At 34.5% G+C, this 19,330-nt stretch overlaps 1 protein-coding gene across 1 annotated transcript; it reads right to left on the bottom strand.

Annotated features, from left to right (window-relative positions):
• Positions 1 to 17,662, bottom strand: LOC137398862 (uncharacterized). Its single transcript, XM_068085034.1, has 5 exons — positions 17,558 to 17,662; positions 9,280 to 9,430; positions 8,190 to 8,315; positions 2,230 to 2,363; positions 1 to 751 (listed from the first exon to the last, which is right to left on the bottom strand). Exons 1-5 carry the CDS (start codon positions 17,615 to 17,617, stop codon positions 326 to 328), a joined length of 897 nt encoding a protein of 298 aa, XP_067941135.1. The 5' UTR covers positions 17,618 to 17,662; the 3' UTR covers positions 1 to 325.
• Between the last annotated feature and the right edge of the window lie 1,668 nt (positions 17,663 to 19,330).

The following is a 19,330-nucleotide window of genomic DNA, read 5'->3' as shown; positions in this document are numbered from 1 at the left end:
TTAATTAATCTTCTGCAGAAATAATAATTCATCTTGTCCCTAACTCCACTCAATTATACCAATTTGTATATAATGAAGTTATTGCATGGTTAGCGATGATATATTTGGCACTATTGTTACACAATTTATATAACTTTTATATCAGGATAGCAGTGAGACAAAAACTACATGAGATAACCGAGAAGACTAATCCAAACCATTTCATTTTATAAATATTTTGGAAGTAACCCAGATTCAAGCTCACTACGATAAGTAAATAAATATGAATTGAAATGATGAATATTAAAATTATTTGCTTTGAAATATTAAAAATAAAAAACAATTTTCATAGGAATTCGTCTGGCAACTGCAAAAGATTCTGTTTACCGGCAGCAATAGAATTAAGTTTACGTTTGCTGAGAGGGCTCCGAAGTATAATGTCCTTTTCTGTATGGTTGAAGTCCTGAGCGGAGAGCCTATTTCCGTACTGTCGGCTTAGTAAGGGTGAACAGTTGTTCATTTTTTTTATCGGAAGCCGGGGAGACGATGGAGCAGGTGCGATTTCAGATGGCGCTTTTGTAGTGTTTTGTGATTTACGCGCCCTTGGTGTTGCAGGGCTAGTTTTCTGCTTTGAAACGTTAGTTGGATGCGTTAAAATGCCTGTTTCTTGACCATCCTCAGTTCCTTTTGATTGTGAATTAGATGAGAGATTTTTTGTTGTTCGCTTTGATGAAGGGCTATGATTTGCTGAACTCTTTTGGTTAGAAGTCGTCTGTAATAAACCATGCAAACTTAAAAATGACCAAAGAGTATAGAGCTAGATGAAATGAATGCAGTTTCTTAACTAATTAATGGCATAGCAAGCAGCTAGATTGAAAATGTGAAAGTTACAGTCCTTATTTCTACGCACTGCATAGAATAGGTCATTTGTTTTGGAGTTGCAGACAGAGTCCAATGCGAAGACAACTCTTTTTTATGCCAGGCATTCACAAAGGTGCATTTCATATCAAACAATGAACTGTTAATATTCAGCTAGTTAGCTAATGCAGTGCTTTTCTATCCATGAATTTACTAATTTTAAAGAAAATTGGGACTGCACATTGTTTAGACTATTTTAAAACCAATGTTCACTTGAAAGCGAGAACAGCAACTGCAAACATATAAAAACATTTTTCGTGGTAATTGCAATGAAGATGACAATAATAATAGCAATAATAAACTGGCACCAAAAACCCAAATAAGAGGATAACTTGTGCTGTCATCTTTTACATCTAGATCATCTCCATTGCCCGAGAAATGTTTTAACCTAACATGAGAGGTAACCCAGATGTTGAAAACAGGACATGTTATTCTCTTCGTAGTAGGGGCTTTTGGTGCCAAACATTGGTTGACTGATTTAAAGGCTCTACTTAGAGTTGATGCGGAAAAAAATGTGTGTTGCTACAACAAACAGCCTTGTTTAAATCATCTAACACCCTAAAAAATGTTCCATTCATCCCAGTCTAATAAAACTAAGTCAATGAGAGAAAGTAATGTTGTCTTAAATTGTGATACAGCCGATAATAGCGTTACCAACTGCAATAATAATTATGTTACTTGAAGCAATACAGAAAGAACCATATTAAAAACTGCAGTCAATTTAATTCATAAATTCAAATAAACTGTGTAAACCTGTTTTCTTTTCACCCTTTTATTTTAACTGCATTTATAAAACTTCATAAAATAGGTTTGTAAAATAAACTATAGCTTTCTATCACTCAAGATGAATTTGCCAAAACCTCTTAGTAGATGTTATCAGAAGTTAAAATTGTTTTAAAGAAGGTTGATTTTGATGTTCAAGGTGACCTGTCTGCCAGAATATTTTAAAATTCACAAAACTTGTTTGCAATTAAAACTCTGAAATAAACCAAAATGGTGATTACAATGTCTATATTTTGAGGATTTCGACAGACTAGAGAAGTATAACTCATCAACTTGAATGCAATAGCTGATATAAATCAATAACTAAATCAATGATAACAATTATTGACTTTATTTCACACATATTTTAACCTCGATCAGTGTTGCTAACTTTAATCTTGAATCATCCAGGCAGTGGGATCACCTCCAACATAAAAAAATTGCAAAGGATAGAAAATACCGATACTTTTTGATAAAATCAACTAAATTGTTGTGCAAGCTAATCATTTTGGGTAGCAACTTTAAACAATGTAATGAAAACACATATGCGTATGATAAGTATTCACTCACAGGCACAGCCTTTCTCAAAAGACCAGGTGAAGGCATAGGGCTTCCATCCGGTCTGGTCTTGTATGTAAGGAGAGATAAATCCTCAAACTCTAGAGATTTCCTCCGTGGCCTCAACGGATACATCTTGCCTCCACCTACACATACATGACTTGAAATAAGCATATAAAAACCTGTGATCATATCTATACGAATTATCATCTTCATCCCTTCTTCCTGTTTAACTTTTGTTTATTTAGAATCCTCACTGCATTTATCCTGCTAGAGAATATATTGCAACCGTTGGCTCATAGGATTTGGCGGCAGGATGATTGTGACTAGATTCCCTTCTTAGCGATCCTGCCGTGATTCAAACCGCTGATCTACTGACTGCATGCGACTACACTAACGGCTGAACCACAGCGGCTTTCTGGTACTGCTCAACCATTAATAACATGAAAAAATCAAAAATTACCCTAAATAAGCAATAATTTATGCATTTTCCTAGCTGTATGGTTTAAATGTTAGAAATCGAGACAAAATGAGAATTAATTTAAAATACAATTCATGGCTATTAGTAGCAATGCTCAAAAAAATTATTTTTGTTCATTAACAATTGAATCCAATTTGTTGAACACTTCTGCAAATATATACTTCGTCTTTTTGTCATGAGTGAAACTTGATTGAAACACACACAAATCAGACGCAAACTTGTGCGCTAGAGTTTGTGATCTCAGTAGTAAAATCCCGCACACCTGCACCCAGAGTAAGGCATATTTAAACAGGATAAATTAAATATAAAGATATAATCTTTGCACTCACATCTACTCGGAACATTAAAGTTTGAAATGTCTGATTCACTTGTTTACATCAAAATTTAACAAGATGGGTTTTGCTTATTAAAAGTGTAAATTTATGTAAATAAGTCACAAAGCTAGGCGTTATTGGTCATCATTTGATGTCTGTCCAACTATAGCAACTAAAATATTGCAATAAAAAACCAGTATCGCAGGAGTTTTTATTCCGACGCCTCCCAGCTCCAAGGTAGCAAGTTAAACCATTAAGCTACACAGTTTGCCATGAGTGATATGAGTAATTATTCAACTTAAAAATTGTATAGCGACTTTGAATTATGTGCAACATCACTAAAGCTTGCTCTTCCTGTTTTTGTTACTAAGTTTAGCAATACGGAAACTAGCTTATCCAACTTTGTTATTGGCAGCTATATAACCTCTCTAGTTTTATAGGCCATTTTAATAAACGTTCACACCAGTCATCGAGCTAATCTTTGTTATAATAGGAGCCATGCCTGTCTGTATGTCAGATGCCATGAGTAACAGCAAAATAAAAATTTACAGTTCAAGGAAACTAAACCAACAAAACTCCGTTGAGTTGCCCGGCATTCTTACGCCCGGGTTATTTATAAGTGTTGTAGCATATCAGAATAGGTGCGCATATTTTCCCTCTCTGTGCTTCAATGATACGCTTGATCTCCTGTGCCGCACAAAATGATCAGAGTACTAGTGAATATAAATCTTTATCGAGTCATTTGTCAAAACCACAAAATGTGACGTGCAACATCATTTCTATCAATAACAATGGCTATAAACAAACAATCAACAAGAAATACGTTGCTGAAATTAGTGTTATCATCTTTTGATCAATAGACAAAGACTATTCACTTTAGTCAACAAGATTGCTTCTGAAGTGGCAATTATCTGCTGAACGGTTTGAAAAATGGAAAAGTATTAACCTTTTGGATTCTAACGGCTGGTATTTCTTCATTAACTCGGACTCTGTTTACAAAGGCTGTTTCTAAGTAACCACACAAACCAAACAAATTATTGCTTGCACAGGACAATGGACCAGAAACTTTACTTTTTTTCAATAATTTCCAAATATCTTTATCAAATCTTTTGTTATAGTAACAATTCTTTTTGAAGCATTATTGCCAGAAACTTGAAAAAGAATGTTTCAAAAGTATCAAAACACCTTGTTTGTCGGTACGTCATGGTTTACTGTTATGCAATTGAAGAACTATATGATACTGAATATCATTTGCCAGAATTTTTTGAGTCATGAAACAATGATGAATGTGTGCTCAGTAAATATGATGCTACGGTAAAGATTTTTACAAGATTTAAAGTCATACGAAATTTTATGGTTTTAGCCTCTTCTGTGAAAAAAATGTTATTATTCAGTGACACTTGTGAGTTGCAGAACATTTTTACTAGTTTTTTAGCAACTATATTTGTATCACGGGCAAATTTGAATAAATTTAATAAAAGTTTAAAAACTTCGGATTGTGGACAACTTGCCCAGGGTTACCGACACACTTTGACAATAGTTACTAAAGCTTAGAGTGTTAACTAAATATTTTTTATATCTAAAAGGAACAAGATGACAAGATAATAGTGATGAGGCTCAGCTGACTAAACACTGAATTAAAGTGTTACAAACTTATAATCAGCCGACTAGCAGACTTCTTTTATGAAGAATGTTATAAAAGACTACAAACCTTACCTGTTAAACACAACCTTTATCTGCTTTAAATTGAGCTTACCATAGCAACATATAAATCTTTTAGGTAAATATAAAATTGCGCCATTTGGACAAAAAATTCTAATTGTTGTTTTTTGATTTTTGAGCTGCATCTCCAGATTATATCTAATTTTCCTTGCATGGTTTTTTTCTTGCTTAATTAATTTAATCTCTAATTGATTAATTTGAACATAGATTGAGAGTTCAAAATGAAATATCAAAATGAAATGATGGTCTTACTGTCGTTAACGAATGCCTTAGAGCACTGGACTAACAAATAAACATTCTTGCTTGTTCAGGCATTTACAACATTCCAGCTGGTTTTACGTAATTCCAACAGTTTACATCAGTATAATACAAAACATTTCATTTATGTTAATTATCATTGACAGATTACATCGAGGTAATGGGCATACGTAAACATAGTTAGGAAGCAGAGGTGGTCTAGTAGCTAGTGTTATGCACTTGCAAAATACTTGATATATGGTGATGGTGGCAATATAATCAGTTCCAGAGTAACTCTGGTCTGGAACTAAGTGTCATAGATACAGCAAAAAGAGAATAGATCTTGATAATGAAATAAAACATCGACTGGTAAGTCAGGTGTTCAATTCTAGTTTCAGGATGTCAGAAAGAACATATTTTAACAACAGAAAAATTTCTTTTTTCAAGGTAAAAGTCAGAGTTGACATGCATCATGGTTATTTTATTGTGACCAGGCAATATTCAGTTTGATAAAAGCTTTGATATGAATGTCTGAAATTTCCAAGGCACCCTGTAATTTGGTATTCTAATTAAACCATTCGTTATTAGCAAGAGGTGATTGTAAAGTTTGTTCCCAAACTCCTGCTAATAGACCATCTACAAATAACTAAACTAGCACTCAAGTGCAAGATAACACCTTGTTATTGAAGTAGTAAAAGCTATATTTAGCCTTTGGTTCTTTGAGCTGTTGATAATCTCCTCTGCTACGTTAATGTTTAATCTCGGCTCTTTCAAGTTTTACAATTAGGGCGTCTCTCTTTGACAACGCTTGAATACTATAACACTATTAACATGAGATATGGAGAATGGAAGTATGTGTTGGCATTTACAACTTTGTTTCAGAGCATCTTAAAAACCTGAAGCTGATTATCAGATGTAAATGGAATGTGAGATGTACAGTTTAAAGTTCCAAGATTTATGATGAATATTCCGAGATTGTTTGATATATAATATTACTCTACAGGATGAAACTATTCGCAAATTGAGTTTCGCAAAAATTGGTTTTTTATGCATCTTTGTGGACGAATTTATTCACAAATAAATTAAACCGGGAATCCAGCTAACAATAGAGTAAACCCTTCACATGCTTATTACACGTGTTTAGGTTTCTATTCAGCTAGGGTTTTTATGTCGATTGTACAAAGCTATAAAATTTGGTCTGTATCCAGAGTTATTCATGGATATCCATCAATTTGGAGTACTATGGTAAACCAACAACTTGTGTTAAGTTACGAGTTTTTTCCGCGTAAATCAATTCAGCAGAGATTTGTGCAATAACGATGCTGATTTTCAAATAGTTTCTGACAACCTTGAATAACTTTGCAAAAAGGGTTGATGCATCGGCAATGGGCTTGAGTCAAAACTCTGGCAACGATTTTAACGGAGTTTGAAACTCAGCTATGTTTACTAACACTTTACTTTAATCAGTATTTATTCTACCTTGTGTTTAAAATAAAACTAATTGTTCGGGAAATTTTAATAATTTGTGGAAGTGACTGTACGTAAACTCACAAATTATTAAATTCATCGAACAATATCATCCTGTAGGGCATCTAAAAAATTAGCTCTCTGAAGGAATTCTGGCACTTTTTGGCAACACCAAGTTGCTCCAAATTTAAGAAGCAAATGCTTTTTGCATTATAAAGGTTAGCGTGATAATAAGTCAACTAATTGATGCAGATCTAAAATATGTCAACACATTTATTTGTACATTGACATTCCTGTGTCTGTGTGATGTGTGATCCCCATGTGTAATAATTATGCACACAACTAATCCAACATACTCCAAAATGGTATGGGAGGGCACCATGTATATTGCCTGGCTGCAAAACTACAATACCCAAGTTTAATTCCTGTGCAGGGTAATTTTTCCCAAAGCTTTCGACATGGTTTTGGACAAGTGAATAGACACGGCTCTTATTATAGTAAGGAATATAAAAATTTCAGTTTTGCTAGCAACCCGCATCTGGTCCACACTGTGAAAGGTGAACAGTCGGAGTTTCATTTAAATATTTAGTATCTAGTAATTGCAAATTTAGCTGTATGAATTTGGTCTGGTGCTTTCTGGTATCCCCATTTTGCTGTCATTATCTTGGCTTTATTTTTATTGTGCAAACTCTTTTGACCATACACAGCATAGCGCCAAAGCATTGTATCCTTTTGGCGTATATCAAAAAAACAAAATTGCTCTTATTATAAGTATTATTAACTTGTACTTGTTTGCCATAACATTGTCATTCAATTCTTTTGTCTCCTAATTAATTTGCGGCATGCTTTTGGCTTTGCAGCTATTCTTGTTCTCACTTTTTCAAAACTTTCCCAAAAGTACCTTCTTGCTATCCTTGCCAAACACAATTAAATACTCACTTTGACACAATGCTGATTATCATTCATCTCTTATCTCATGTTTTCCTTAATTGTGGATAAGGAGAAAACTAAGTGAAACTCAAAGTTAACACCACAACTTTTAAAAAGTTATTTCGACATTGAATAACACCTATAATACATTTAGTCACCCAGTAGTAGTACTACTAGTATCAGGTGCCATAATGGGGTGCAGACTAATTTCCAAAATATAGCACCAGAAGATTGGTATCTGATAATAGACACAAAATCATTCTTTCTTGCTCTGTAGAGCTGTTTCTGGGAGCTATTGAAACACTTGTCGTGTGTAACTTTGTAGCAACATATTACTATTTGATGAAACAAAAAAGGCTAGTAGTCGATCTGAAGTGGAATTGCGTAAAAAATTAGGAGTGAAAAACATTGCTGCCATGTTTTTGAAAATATTGTTTTGTGCAGACAGTATAGCTTCATATAAAGTTTGTTATATCAGCTAAAAACCTTGTGTTAGTTTTCAGTGAACTTCAAACTAATAGTGAAACAAAAGTATTTACTATAATAAAAGTCAGGTCTGTTTGTCTGTCCGTCCACCTGTCCATCTGTCGAAAGCCAAGGTTGGTGATTGGGAAAAAATTGGATCATGCAAGATTTAAACTCGAAACCATTATAAATAAAGACTTCAAAAAAATATTTTACGCCTGAAAACCACTTACAACAGACCTTTTTATGAAAGCTTTTGAAAAACAAAGTCAAAATCGTTAGGAAGTTTCATGAAAAAACACTTGGTAAGTCCTTCCTGAAAAAGCCCTTCCTGAAAAAGCCCTTCTTGTGCCTACCTGGGAGTGATATAGCTGGTTCTGTTTGAAATGTGATAGGGTAAGGGTCAACACAGGGAACCTCTACTTTCTCATCAATTCTTGGCAGAGAAGACCATCGAGCGATCTGTTGCTCGTGCTTTATATCTGTGACCAGAAAATAGTTTAGGTGCTACTTCTATATTAATATATTAATCTATATTAATAAATTTCTCTATATCATTGTGTCTGTCTGCTAGTCCACAAAAACGCTATGAGGTTCCGTCACATGCATCTCCCAGGACACTAAATCTATTTGGTTTCAATACTTCATCCGGTTAGTAAGATTGCTTACCCGAAGCAGCCTACTGGTGGTATTGGCTGCAAGCGTAAGATGGTCGCCGTGCCACAAGAACATTTTAGAAATTTAAGTTATGAAACACTATATGAAGGGAACACAAGTGAAAATTGGGTATAACAAGGAGATTAAGATGGCGTATTATATATAAATAAGTCATTTACAATTATAGACGTGTACTGTATATCGATAACTGTCGCTTTGTCATTGTGGGTACTTTAGTTTCTGTAAACGGTAGGCGTTGTGCGTTCGTTTAAACTTGATAAGCATATTCTTTGTGCTTTCAGTCAGGCTGCTAAAAGTATTTGTTTTCAGAAATCTGTCTGGTTTCTGAGAACATTTTAAACACCGGCTTAACTCACTCGTCTGATTGACATTGAAAGAAATCCGAAATACCAAAATTGACCTCAGCGTTGTGATGGCGCCCTATAATAAAGCTCACGTGGTACGGAAAATACGGTGTGTCAAAATTCATCTGACTTTAAATTTGAAAATGTGTCTGTGCATATATTAAAGACAATTGCCATGAATGAACATGCTCATAGATTGTTATCCTAAAATCAGTTCAGTAATTTGCATTGAAATTCTACACAAGCGTTGCAGGCTGTTTGGCTGAAAAGGAAAGAAGTTTCAGGCATACTTCTAATGTGATATAGAGCTTTACTTGCATACAACAACTATCATTTGCAGCAAGAGTAAAGGAGATTTAACTATAGTCCTTTAAAACTGTCGTTTATTTTATCTAATCATAGAGTACCATAATACCCATAATACCTTGTATCCTGCTGTTGATCTTAGCCTGAGCATCCAGCAGCTTTTTTATCTCATGACTGATGGTAATATCGGCATGCCGTGACACACTCCCATAGGATTTATCTGTTTTATCTGTATACTCTTTGCTACACCTCCGGGTGAAAAGTATTTTCTAAAAATAAAGTTGTATCAGAAATATTTAGTTGGGAAATACAAAGAAATTACCAGTTGAGTGAAAGTATTTCATTATTGTAGCAATAAATTTAATGCAATTCGGTCCAATGAAGGTTAAACCATAACTGACACAAACTTTGTTTTTCTAGATAAATCAAACGTGCTGATTCCAAATTTTTACTCAGAATAGAAATTGGTCTGTTAACTCTCAAAGTCCTAAAGGGTTTTTAGAGCGTTTCAATATCGGTATCACAAACAATACAACAAGCTCCACCCTTAAATATGTGACATATGCTAGCTTTTTAGGAACGGAAGTCGCGGTTGTTTATTCTGTTCAATAATTATAGAGATGGGTATCTTAAAACCATTATTATCTAAATTCAGCCTTCAAAATAACCTCAGTCTATTATGAGAGGTATATAAGCTATTTAACATTGCTCGTTGCTTGTTACAGGATGTTTAATAGACTAAGCCCCAAAAAAGTGAGCTCAAAAGAAGGTGATAACAAAGCTAGCTTGTGATGAAGTCACGTTTTTTTAGCTCATTTTTCATCAAATGAAAGATTATTTTGAAGGCCGAATTTAAATAATCATGGGTTTAAGACATCTATCTCTATATTTCTAGATCATACCAAACATCTCCGAAATCCGTTCCTAAAAAGCTTGCACATGTCAGGTATTTCTGGGGGAAGGCTGGTGTGTCAATTGGGTCATTTTTGAGACTGATAACAAAAGGCTGTAAAAAGCCATCATGACTTTGAAAGTAAGTTGAACAATCTTTACTTTGTGTACAAAGGTGTGTCAGCGCGTCTATGTCAGCGCGATTTACCTAGAAAAAATGATGAAAGCTGTTTATGGTAGTTATGGTTTAAACTTGATTATTACATGAAATATCTTTTGATAAAATAATGTTTCTTGATGCAACTACCATTTTATTTCAATGCCATATAGGTAATCCATAATTTTGTGTCATCTCCAAGATGGAAAAGGCACAAATCCGCAAGTCAAGTGAGTTTTGTTACTCTCAAGTTGTCATCAAATGTTTCATGTTCTCCAAAGATGGACACGACACTTACTAATGATGCCCAAAAATGCCATAGAATCGGTTCTATTTCAGACATTTTCAAAAATTCTTATTTCTATTTGAGCAGTCCCAAATGCCCTGCTTTGACCTGTGGCATAAAAATCGTTTTCTTTTTCAAAAATTGAACACATGCAAATATCAATTAAACCACTTTTTGCCCGATAATTCAATGTGAGCAAACTCCAAATCTGCTTGATGGAGAAATAGTGTATGCTGGATGATGAACCTACCTATTGCATACCTTGGTTGGCCTCACAGAAACTAACACCAATTGTGGTCAGTGTATCAAAGATGTCAGATGTCAGAATGATCCAATAATTCAGACAAATGTTTTGTAAAATAGAAGTTGATACAAGGAATTTTAATACAATGCCTGAAATTGGTGTAATAAAATTGTTAAGATGAAATTATCTAACAACAAAACAAAAAAGTATCCGATGTGCAGTGCAAAATGCATAACACAATACCATACAAACTCTATTTGATTGCCACCTTTGATTGATCACGACTATAGGAAAAAGTTTGAAAATACACCACAATTGTTTCCATTAAACGCTACCTTTACCCGCTCACCACTTAGACATTGTTCATCAAGGCTGAAGAATATCAAAGTGTCAGGCATATAGACGAGGCATTCAATAAGAGGGTGATTATGCATATTTTAACCACATCTTCCATTGTGGCGCTTTATGAGAGTTGGCGCTCAAACTGAGGTTTCCCAGTAGCTGGGACAGTGCGTGAGATTCATAATGAGTGTACCACATGAGTCTCATACCACATGAGTCCATGTGGTATGAGTGTACCACATGAGTGTACCACATGAGTGTGCCACATGAGTCTCATACTTGCTTTTTGTTCTCATGTGAGAAGCAACTTTAATACTGTTTTTCACTAATTAAAAGAAAAATAAAAAGGCAATATTTATTTTGCTTTTCAATAAAAACAAAATACACGCTTTTGACTTTTAATGAAAAAAAAAGTTCACTTTAAAGAGGGAGATTTGAGAGGGGAATTGTTAACATTCCCCTCTCAAATCATTCATCAACCAGGTATACCACTCTTAATAAATGCCATTTCGTCATGGTGTGTGCCTTTCAATCTGTGTAAGTGTTATGCATCTCCACATGTTTTGGCCAATTTCATCCAACCAATTTGTCCTATGCCTTCCACCAGGTCACCACAACATTAGGTTCACAATTTCATCTTGCTCCTTAGAACCAATCACTTAAACCTTCATCTTATTAGAAGCTTTAAAATCAGCCTTGGCCTACATACATGAGATTTACATATATGAACACGTTCATTGATTGTTGTCACGAAAACAGTGCAGCAATTTGAGTTGAAACTTTAGTTGCTTGCTGCAGGATTTCCGATTTAAAACGGAAAAAATTTTGGGCATCACTAGCACAGTTTTTAGAAATATGCTTTGAAATTTTTTTAAAATATGATTGTACTAATTTGGTTATATTTTTGGCTGAGCGATTGCCAACTGTTACTTGTCGAGCCGGCCTAAACTTCACTGACATCCTTTAATTTTCTCTCTATTCAGGTCAATAGTGAAACAAAGCAAGCTTCATGTAGCTGGTGACCACTTGCCATACAATATAGCGCCTACATTGGGTAATGTAAACATCCTATGTAAACAATAGCAAAATATTAAAGATTAGAAAAGCAAGCTAAGGCTGATAAAGTGTAACTCGTCAAGTCTTAGCCTGTGAGGCCATTAATCCTGGTCAGTGGACGATTGATCAATAACAAAATAAACAGAAGAAAGAATATGGCATACCTTATATAAGAATTATGCTAGTGATAACCTCACATCTTTGAACACATAATTCATTGTTTTATAAAATTGGTTATCTGTTAAGCGATTTTAGTTTTAACTTTTAAAGTACAAGACTGTGTACCCCCAACATTACTGCTTAAGCAATACATTTTGTACAGTACACTAACTACATACATACATGTACACCAATATTTACCTTTATTTTAACTATGAATTTTTTAAAATCAGATTGTAAAACAGGAAACAATTTAAAATATTTTGAAAGAACTTTTGATGGTCAAAGTGTTGATATGATTAATAATATAATATTATTATATTATTGTTGTGAATGGGTTAATCATGATGGTATTAAATGAGCAAAGCTGAAAGTAAATTATTCAGATATGAATAATAAGCATTTTTAAACCAGATATTTCCGTATTAGTTAATGATTGATCTGAAAATACTGATGTTGTCAAATACAATCTACCATCTGCACACCAAATTTGCAGTCTATCTAGGAAGTTCCATGTCAGAAAAACAACAAAAAATGGAAAAATGGCACTACATGTGAATACCCCGGTTTTCATTATAGGCTCAAAATTTGTGATTCCAACTTATTTACATATTTTGTGACGCTGATTCAGGAACAGGCAACTTCGTTTAATTTTTGAAAAATATTTTTTATAAAAAGGAAGCTATATGTACCCATCTCGCTGCGATTACATCTGAAAAGTAAACAAAAAATTGCAGTGGGTGGAATTAGGACTCAATGCTCTCAGTTTCGTACTTCTAAGGCTGTTTCACACCATATCGGCATTATTCAGCGTTCTCCTTTTGGCATTCATTGTCGATTATGTGAACTGTGAACCGATGCCATCGACGAAGCATCGCGGACACCTCAAGAAAGTTTGCAGGTGTCAAACTTTGTCGATATTTTGCTGAGCATCGATGATATCCTTTCAAATATGAACTGTTTTGTAGATGGTAATTCGCTGTTGCGGTTAACGCGATTTATTCATATACATTTATGAAAGTTGCTGAAAGATTATTATTTGATTCCAGTGCGCAAAACTAAAGACGCTTTTTTGAAAATTAAAAACTAAAATGACAACACTACATTACAGATGGTTCAATGTTAAAAACGCAGATGGGTTTGTGATAGTGTGAAACTTTCTATCATAACAATCACCGAAGTATTGTGGCATCAACGCCGAAATATGGCATTATAGTGAGAACCAGCATTTATGCGTAGTCTAATTGTTCACTTATTGACATGTGATAATAACTGCGCACATAGTTACTATTCTCAAATAATTAGAACACCTGACAAACACTCACAGCCCACTAGACTGTAAGGGTAATTGTATATTCCATAAAAATAGCAATGTTCATCTCTCTGTTCAATGCCATAATTGAAGATTCGGAAAAAGACCCTCACAGTGACAAATGCTCTGCGTGATGGTCTTCATTTATACATATCGGACGACAGACAGACATATGCACACACACACACACACACACACGCACGCACGCACGCACGCACGCACACACACACACACACCTACACGCATACACACACACACACTTTCGCACGCACACACAAACACACACAATGCTGGGATATACTTTCAAGCATGAAATAATTATTAGTATTTGAAATGGTTGAACTTCTGGTGTACACTTTGAGCATAGCAAACTGTTTTGAATCTACTTTTTTTAACAGATTAGACTGAAAGATTAGATCTCTTATTGACCTGCTGCAAAGCACCGACTGCTATCGTCTGCTTTTAGTGTGGAGTAAGATTCTAAGTTAACTAGTGTACAAAGTAAACGAAACAAGTAACATACTATTTGGTAAAACCCAAGAGTTGTATCAAAGGTAATCATTATTCCTGTCACAAAAATATGACAAGCTGCAGTATCTTTACATAATGTAGTTGTATAACTATAGAGTTGTGAAAGACATGGCTAAGGGTGACATGAGTTTTATCAAATGAAAGGTTAAGTCAAGGAAACTGAATTAGTTTTTGTAAGCTAGACTATGTCTGCTCTGTGATACGAGTTGAACAAAGCTACTCTCAAGGGTGGAGTAAGAAAACAGGTGACAAGGTAAACAGCACTTAAGGTTAACTGACATTTTAAAATTACATATATTTGTAATAATATACTGTAAAACCTATATTGTAGGCCAATTCCACCTGAACGGCACCTCTATTTGATCGACTCTTTGACTTATTTTTGGATTTTTATGAAACCATAATAAAAGATTATCAGGGGATATGTTAAAAAGACAGACAAAATATTATTTGTAATTACTTAGTTATCCAATCATATTTTTGCTTTTGTGATTGTTGTTTGTATCAAAGTCCGCTTTAGTAAAACCTATGCATACATTGTTTGCTTTCAAACTTTGAAAGCAATGCAATTGAAAGAATTATTGAATCATTAATATGTCCTTATCTAGAGTAGTTTCGACACTTTGACATGTGAGAACAACAGCTTGCAACCATTTGAGAATCTGTGCTACTATTTTCAAACTATAACTTGAGCTAAGGCCCCATACGTTTAAAAATTGACCGTTGTTTTCGCAACAGTTTTTTTCAAATTGCAACGAGTCAAGTTTTGGCTTGACCAAAACAATTGTGTAGATATCAAAATTTGGTAATTCAGCAGTTCAGAATAAGAGTTGAGCTCAGCATACACTTTGGAATGCATTGAATGGAAAATATTTCAGATTTTTATAACCTTTTTCAAAAGTTAGAAATATGTAAATATATTCCATACAAAAACAACAATCAAAACACAACTTGCCGAAGAAGCAATGCAGATAACTTTGGTATCAAAAATGTTATTTTTTGTTCCTCTGCATGTATTTTAATTATGGTTAGTTTATGTCACTTGCTTTTGAGTATATTTTACAGCATTTCATAGTTTATTGTTACATAACTTATAAACTTTCTAATAATATATTAGGCTAATAATATATTATTTGTTAGTGTCATAGCAGATCTGTAAACCAGGCTCACAATGAATTGACGCTCATAACTCTTCATTTATTGCTCATAAAAAACAGCTTTTGCTGCAAAGTGTAGCAGAAATATTAATGAGTACAAACAAATTCATTGCAACGTTGTTAAATACAGTTTTAAAATGAAAATATGCCTTGAAATTTAAAATGGAACAAAAAATAGGAAGCTCCCAATAATTGCAGCATAGGCTATGAGATCACCATGAATTAATTACAATCAATATGTATGTGATGATAGAGATACTTCTCAGCTTCTGAATGCATAACTACATGTATGTAGAGACCTACAAAGTGGTGTGAGTTAGTTATAGCAGATTTATCGTACACGGAAAGGTTAATGTCGCTTCCCTCAATGTCCAGTGTCAAATATAGGTGACTTTTGCTTCACTCCCAAAAGGGTTTAGTTTGATTTCCAAAAATTCTGACTAGCTATTTAAAAAGAGAACGCTAACCTCTATTTGAACGTCACCACCAATAAAAAACCACTACAGAAGGAGAGTCCAAAAATTGAATGCAGTTGTACTTAAATAGAGGTTTTTCAGGAATGATGATATGGAGTGCCATTTGTAAAATTTTGTGATATTCACACTATAAAAACATTTTTAGTATATCAGTTTACATGTTTAATATGTGAAGATTCATGTTTAGTATGCTAACTTACATATTTAGTATGCCAACTTACATGTTTAGTATTTGAAGATTCGTGTTTAGTATGTCAGTTCACATGTTTTATATGGCAAGGTTCATGTTTAGTATGCTAATTTACATGTTTAGTATGTGAAGATTGTTGTTTAGTATGTCAAAATTCATGTTTGGTATGCTAACTTTAATGTTTTGTATTGCGAAACGCGCATGTTCGCTATTCCGTTGCGATCCTGTTTGATATGCCAATACACATGTTTGTTATTCAACTTTTATTTTATATGCGATCTCCTTTTTATTACATTTCGATGAAATGCTCCTAAGTCAATCGCGCCCTTTTTTACACGTAGCCCGCGGCCCATCGCTAAATAGTTGGCAGACTTGGAGAATTTCGATCGATGACCCTGGAGAGCGAAGACACTATAGCGAGATTTCCTCACCGCGTGCATCCGAAGCTAGCTTTGCCACATTCGTTCGTTTAATAGAAAATTCTTTCAAATTCAAGTTACTTGGACTTTGAAAAAAAGGTAAGGCAAGATTCTATTAAAACTCAACTTTCTATATCTGATTTTCTTTACCTCAGCAAGTGAGTATTGTAGGTTGCTGTTCTGTTTTGTAGTAACAACGACGTGGATTTCTTCATCGGCCTTTTTATTTCTTATATATTGAGGAAGTTATCCGTCGACTTACTGAGTTACGACTACTGACTGCTTACGCTAAATAGTTTGCCAACTATTTAGCGATGGGCCGCGGGCTACGTGTAAAAAGGGCGCGATTGACTTAGGAGCATTTCTTCGAAATGTAATAAAAAGGAGATCGCATATAAAATAAAAGTTGAATAACAAACATGTGTATTGGCATATCAAACAGGATCGCAACGGAATAGCGAACATGCGCGTTTCGCAATACAAAACATTAAAGTTAGCATTCCAAACATGAATTTTGACATACTAAACAACAATTTTCACATACTAAACATGTAAATTAACAAACTAAACATGAACCTTGCCATATAAAACATGTGAACTGACATACTAAACACGAATCTTCAAATACTAAACATGTAAGTTGGCATACTAAATATGTAAGTTAGCATACTAAACATGAATCTTCACATATTAAACATGTAAACTGATATACTAAAAATGTTTTTATAGTGTGAATATCACAAAATTTTACAAATGGCACTCCATATGATGATGTTAAATTTGACCGCATTTATTTCCATGTTAGAACGAAAAGGCTTTATAAACAAAGATATTGGTGGTGCAAGCTTCAAAATCAGTCAACTTTTTATTGTTTACTCGCACTGTTAGGTGAACCAACATAACCCAACTGCAACTTGTCCTTCTAAAACCTCATGCAGTCACCTGACACACAGGTATCTCTTCTTACACCTCATGCAGTCAGCTGACATTCAGGAAATTGACAACTCATGCAGTCATCTGACATACAGGTGTACCTACTGACAGCTCATGCAGGCACCTGACACCCAGATATCCCTACTGTTAGCTCATGCAGTCAGCTGACACACAGGTATCCCTGCTTACACCACATGCAGACTAGTTACTCCAACTTAAAGCTATCAATATACAAAAACTAACCTCAAACTCTCTTCTTTCGATCGAGTCCTTGAAGGGCAGATGACTCCGGTTGCTGGACATGCTCAGATAGCTGTTCTTTATTAAGACAAGGTTGTTTTTTTCTTCAAAAATATCAGCAGACCCCTCGTAGACGAACTGTTGTTTATGCTGCTATGTATAATATAGTGACAATCTGTAGCCACTCTACAATAGACAAGGCCACGAGGTAAAATGCAATTAGGGTAAGATAGCCAGGTTTATATAGTTTAGATATGGTGTTTGTTTATGTAAATGTGAGGTGAGTGCGTAAGAGGTCCACTATTGAAGTTTATAAAGATAAGAAAATAATGAAATCGCAAGCGCAAATGGAAGGGGTGGATAAAAATAAAAAGCCCTAAATCCTTTATAGTCTGATACCCTTGTGGGAAAGCAAGCTTTCTTGTTTTTTGCCAAGTCAAAGCTTTGCATAGATGTAGCTAAAGAGCACTTGCAGTCACCAAATGCCCTTACAAACATGACCTATGGTCTTTTGTGGTTGAAACTATCAACGTGGTAGCCTATTAGCTGCCAACCTAATCTCTGAACCACAGCGGAATACAACTTTCTTTTTAATGAGAATTTGTAGATTAAGAAACTATGATGGTTGTATACTTCTTGTAGCTCTAATGAGTTTGAGCAGACCATGTATATAAATTTTAAATGTTTACTATGATACAAGCTGACCTGGGCTGTGCATAAAATTCTTCAATAAATCATTACACCCTTAAGTTTTTATCCACTCCTTCATAACCGGCTCCCGTTTGGTCCGGCTATCAGCTATTGTTTCAAACATGACCTCATAGATTATTGTTAAGAGGTTGGCCGGTTTGGTTCGAGTGTTTATAATAATAACTGATACACCATGACACGTTCCGTATAAGCAAACTACTAAAAGCCCTTTTCTATTCTAGTAACAAACGCTATTGAAAGTCTGGTAAAAGCTTTCATTGTCTAATTCTCAGATTGCATGACGTTACTTCTTCCCTTTTATTATGCTAGTGAGTAGTGAATAACATCTTATGTTGAATAATTTAGTATCCATCAAGTGATTTTTATTTGACGCATTCGAGTCACACAGTGAAATATTAATCACCTTGTTTGTGACAAATTTACTGTACAGCCATTCTCGCTCTCAAGATAATCAAACGTTTCTAAACCCTCTAAAGAGTATTTTATGCGAGAGCAAATAAATTGTGGTGTAAGCCTATTGAAGTTGTCTGCCTCCACTACAAATCTTTCAACAGTGTCCAACATGTTGCCCAAGAAACTATTGTATCAATATATGCTGAGGCAAGAATTACGTGAACTTGCAATAAAATTAAACATTGTGAGAATTTTCCAACAGCCCTACATCAATGAATGTATTTTGAACAGCAATAAAATACTGTCACCAAATACAGAATCTTTGAAATAGTGCCAGACTTACACTATCACTAGACTCTACTTAAATGGTTGTGCAAGCTCGAAGTGAGCCCAACATCTAAACTCTAAAACAAGCCCAACCAGCCAAACTGATTTGACTGTTCATTTAAAAAGGTGTCTTCTGAAACAAACTGGCTCTACTTAGAGTGGGACAAAAAACATTGAGCAAAATGTCGACAAAATTGACAATAAATAAAGTCTCATACCAGCGACGCAAATAAATGTAGTAATTTTGAAAAACGAAAATGATGTGCTGAATTTAGACAAACTTGGAAATTGAAAAAAAACTATTATTCAAAATGAGCAACTGTCAATAGCGCTGCCTTTTTAATC

The sequence above is a fragment of the Watersipora subatra genome, chromosome 6, assembly GCF_963576615.1.
Source record: "Watersipora subatra chromosome 6, tzWatSuba1.1, whole genome shotgun sequence".
Classification (NCBI taxonomy): domain Eukaryota; kingdom Metazoa; phylum Bryozoa; class Gymnolaemata; order Cheilostomatida; family Watersiporidae; genus Watersipora; species Watersipora subatra.
This window is presented reverse-complemented; position numbering and strand designations above follow the sequence as displayed.

What these genes read in the sequence shown, in the direction of transcription:
- LOC137398862 (XM_068085034.1), bottom strand. Translation starts at nt 17,617, where the DNA reads ATGTCCAGCAACCGGAGTCATCTGCCCTTCAAGGACTCGATCGAAAGA. An exon ending in GATCAACAGCAGGATACAAG is followed by an intron (nt 8,316 to 9,279) that starts GTATTATGGGTA and finishes TTCTGGTCACAG; the next exon opens with ATATAAAGCACGAGCAACAG. An exon ending in ACCAGCTATATCACTCCCAG is followed by an intron (nt 2,364 to 8,189) that starts GTAGGCACAAGA and finishes ATGTATGTGTAG; the next exon opens with GTGGAGGCAAGATGTATCCG.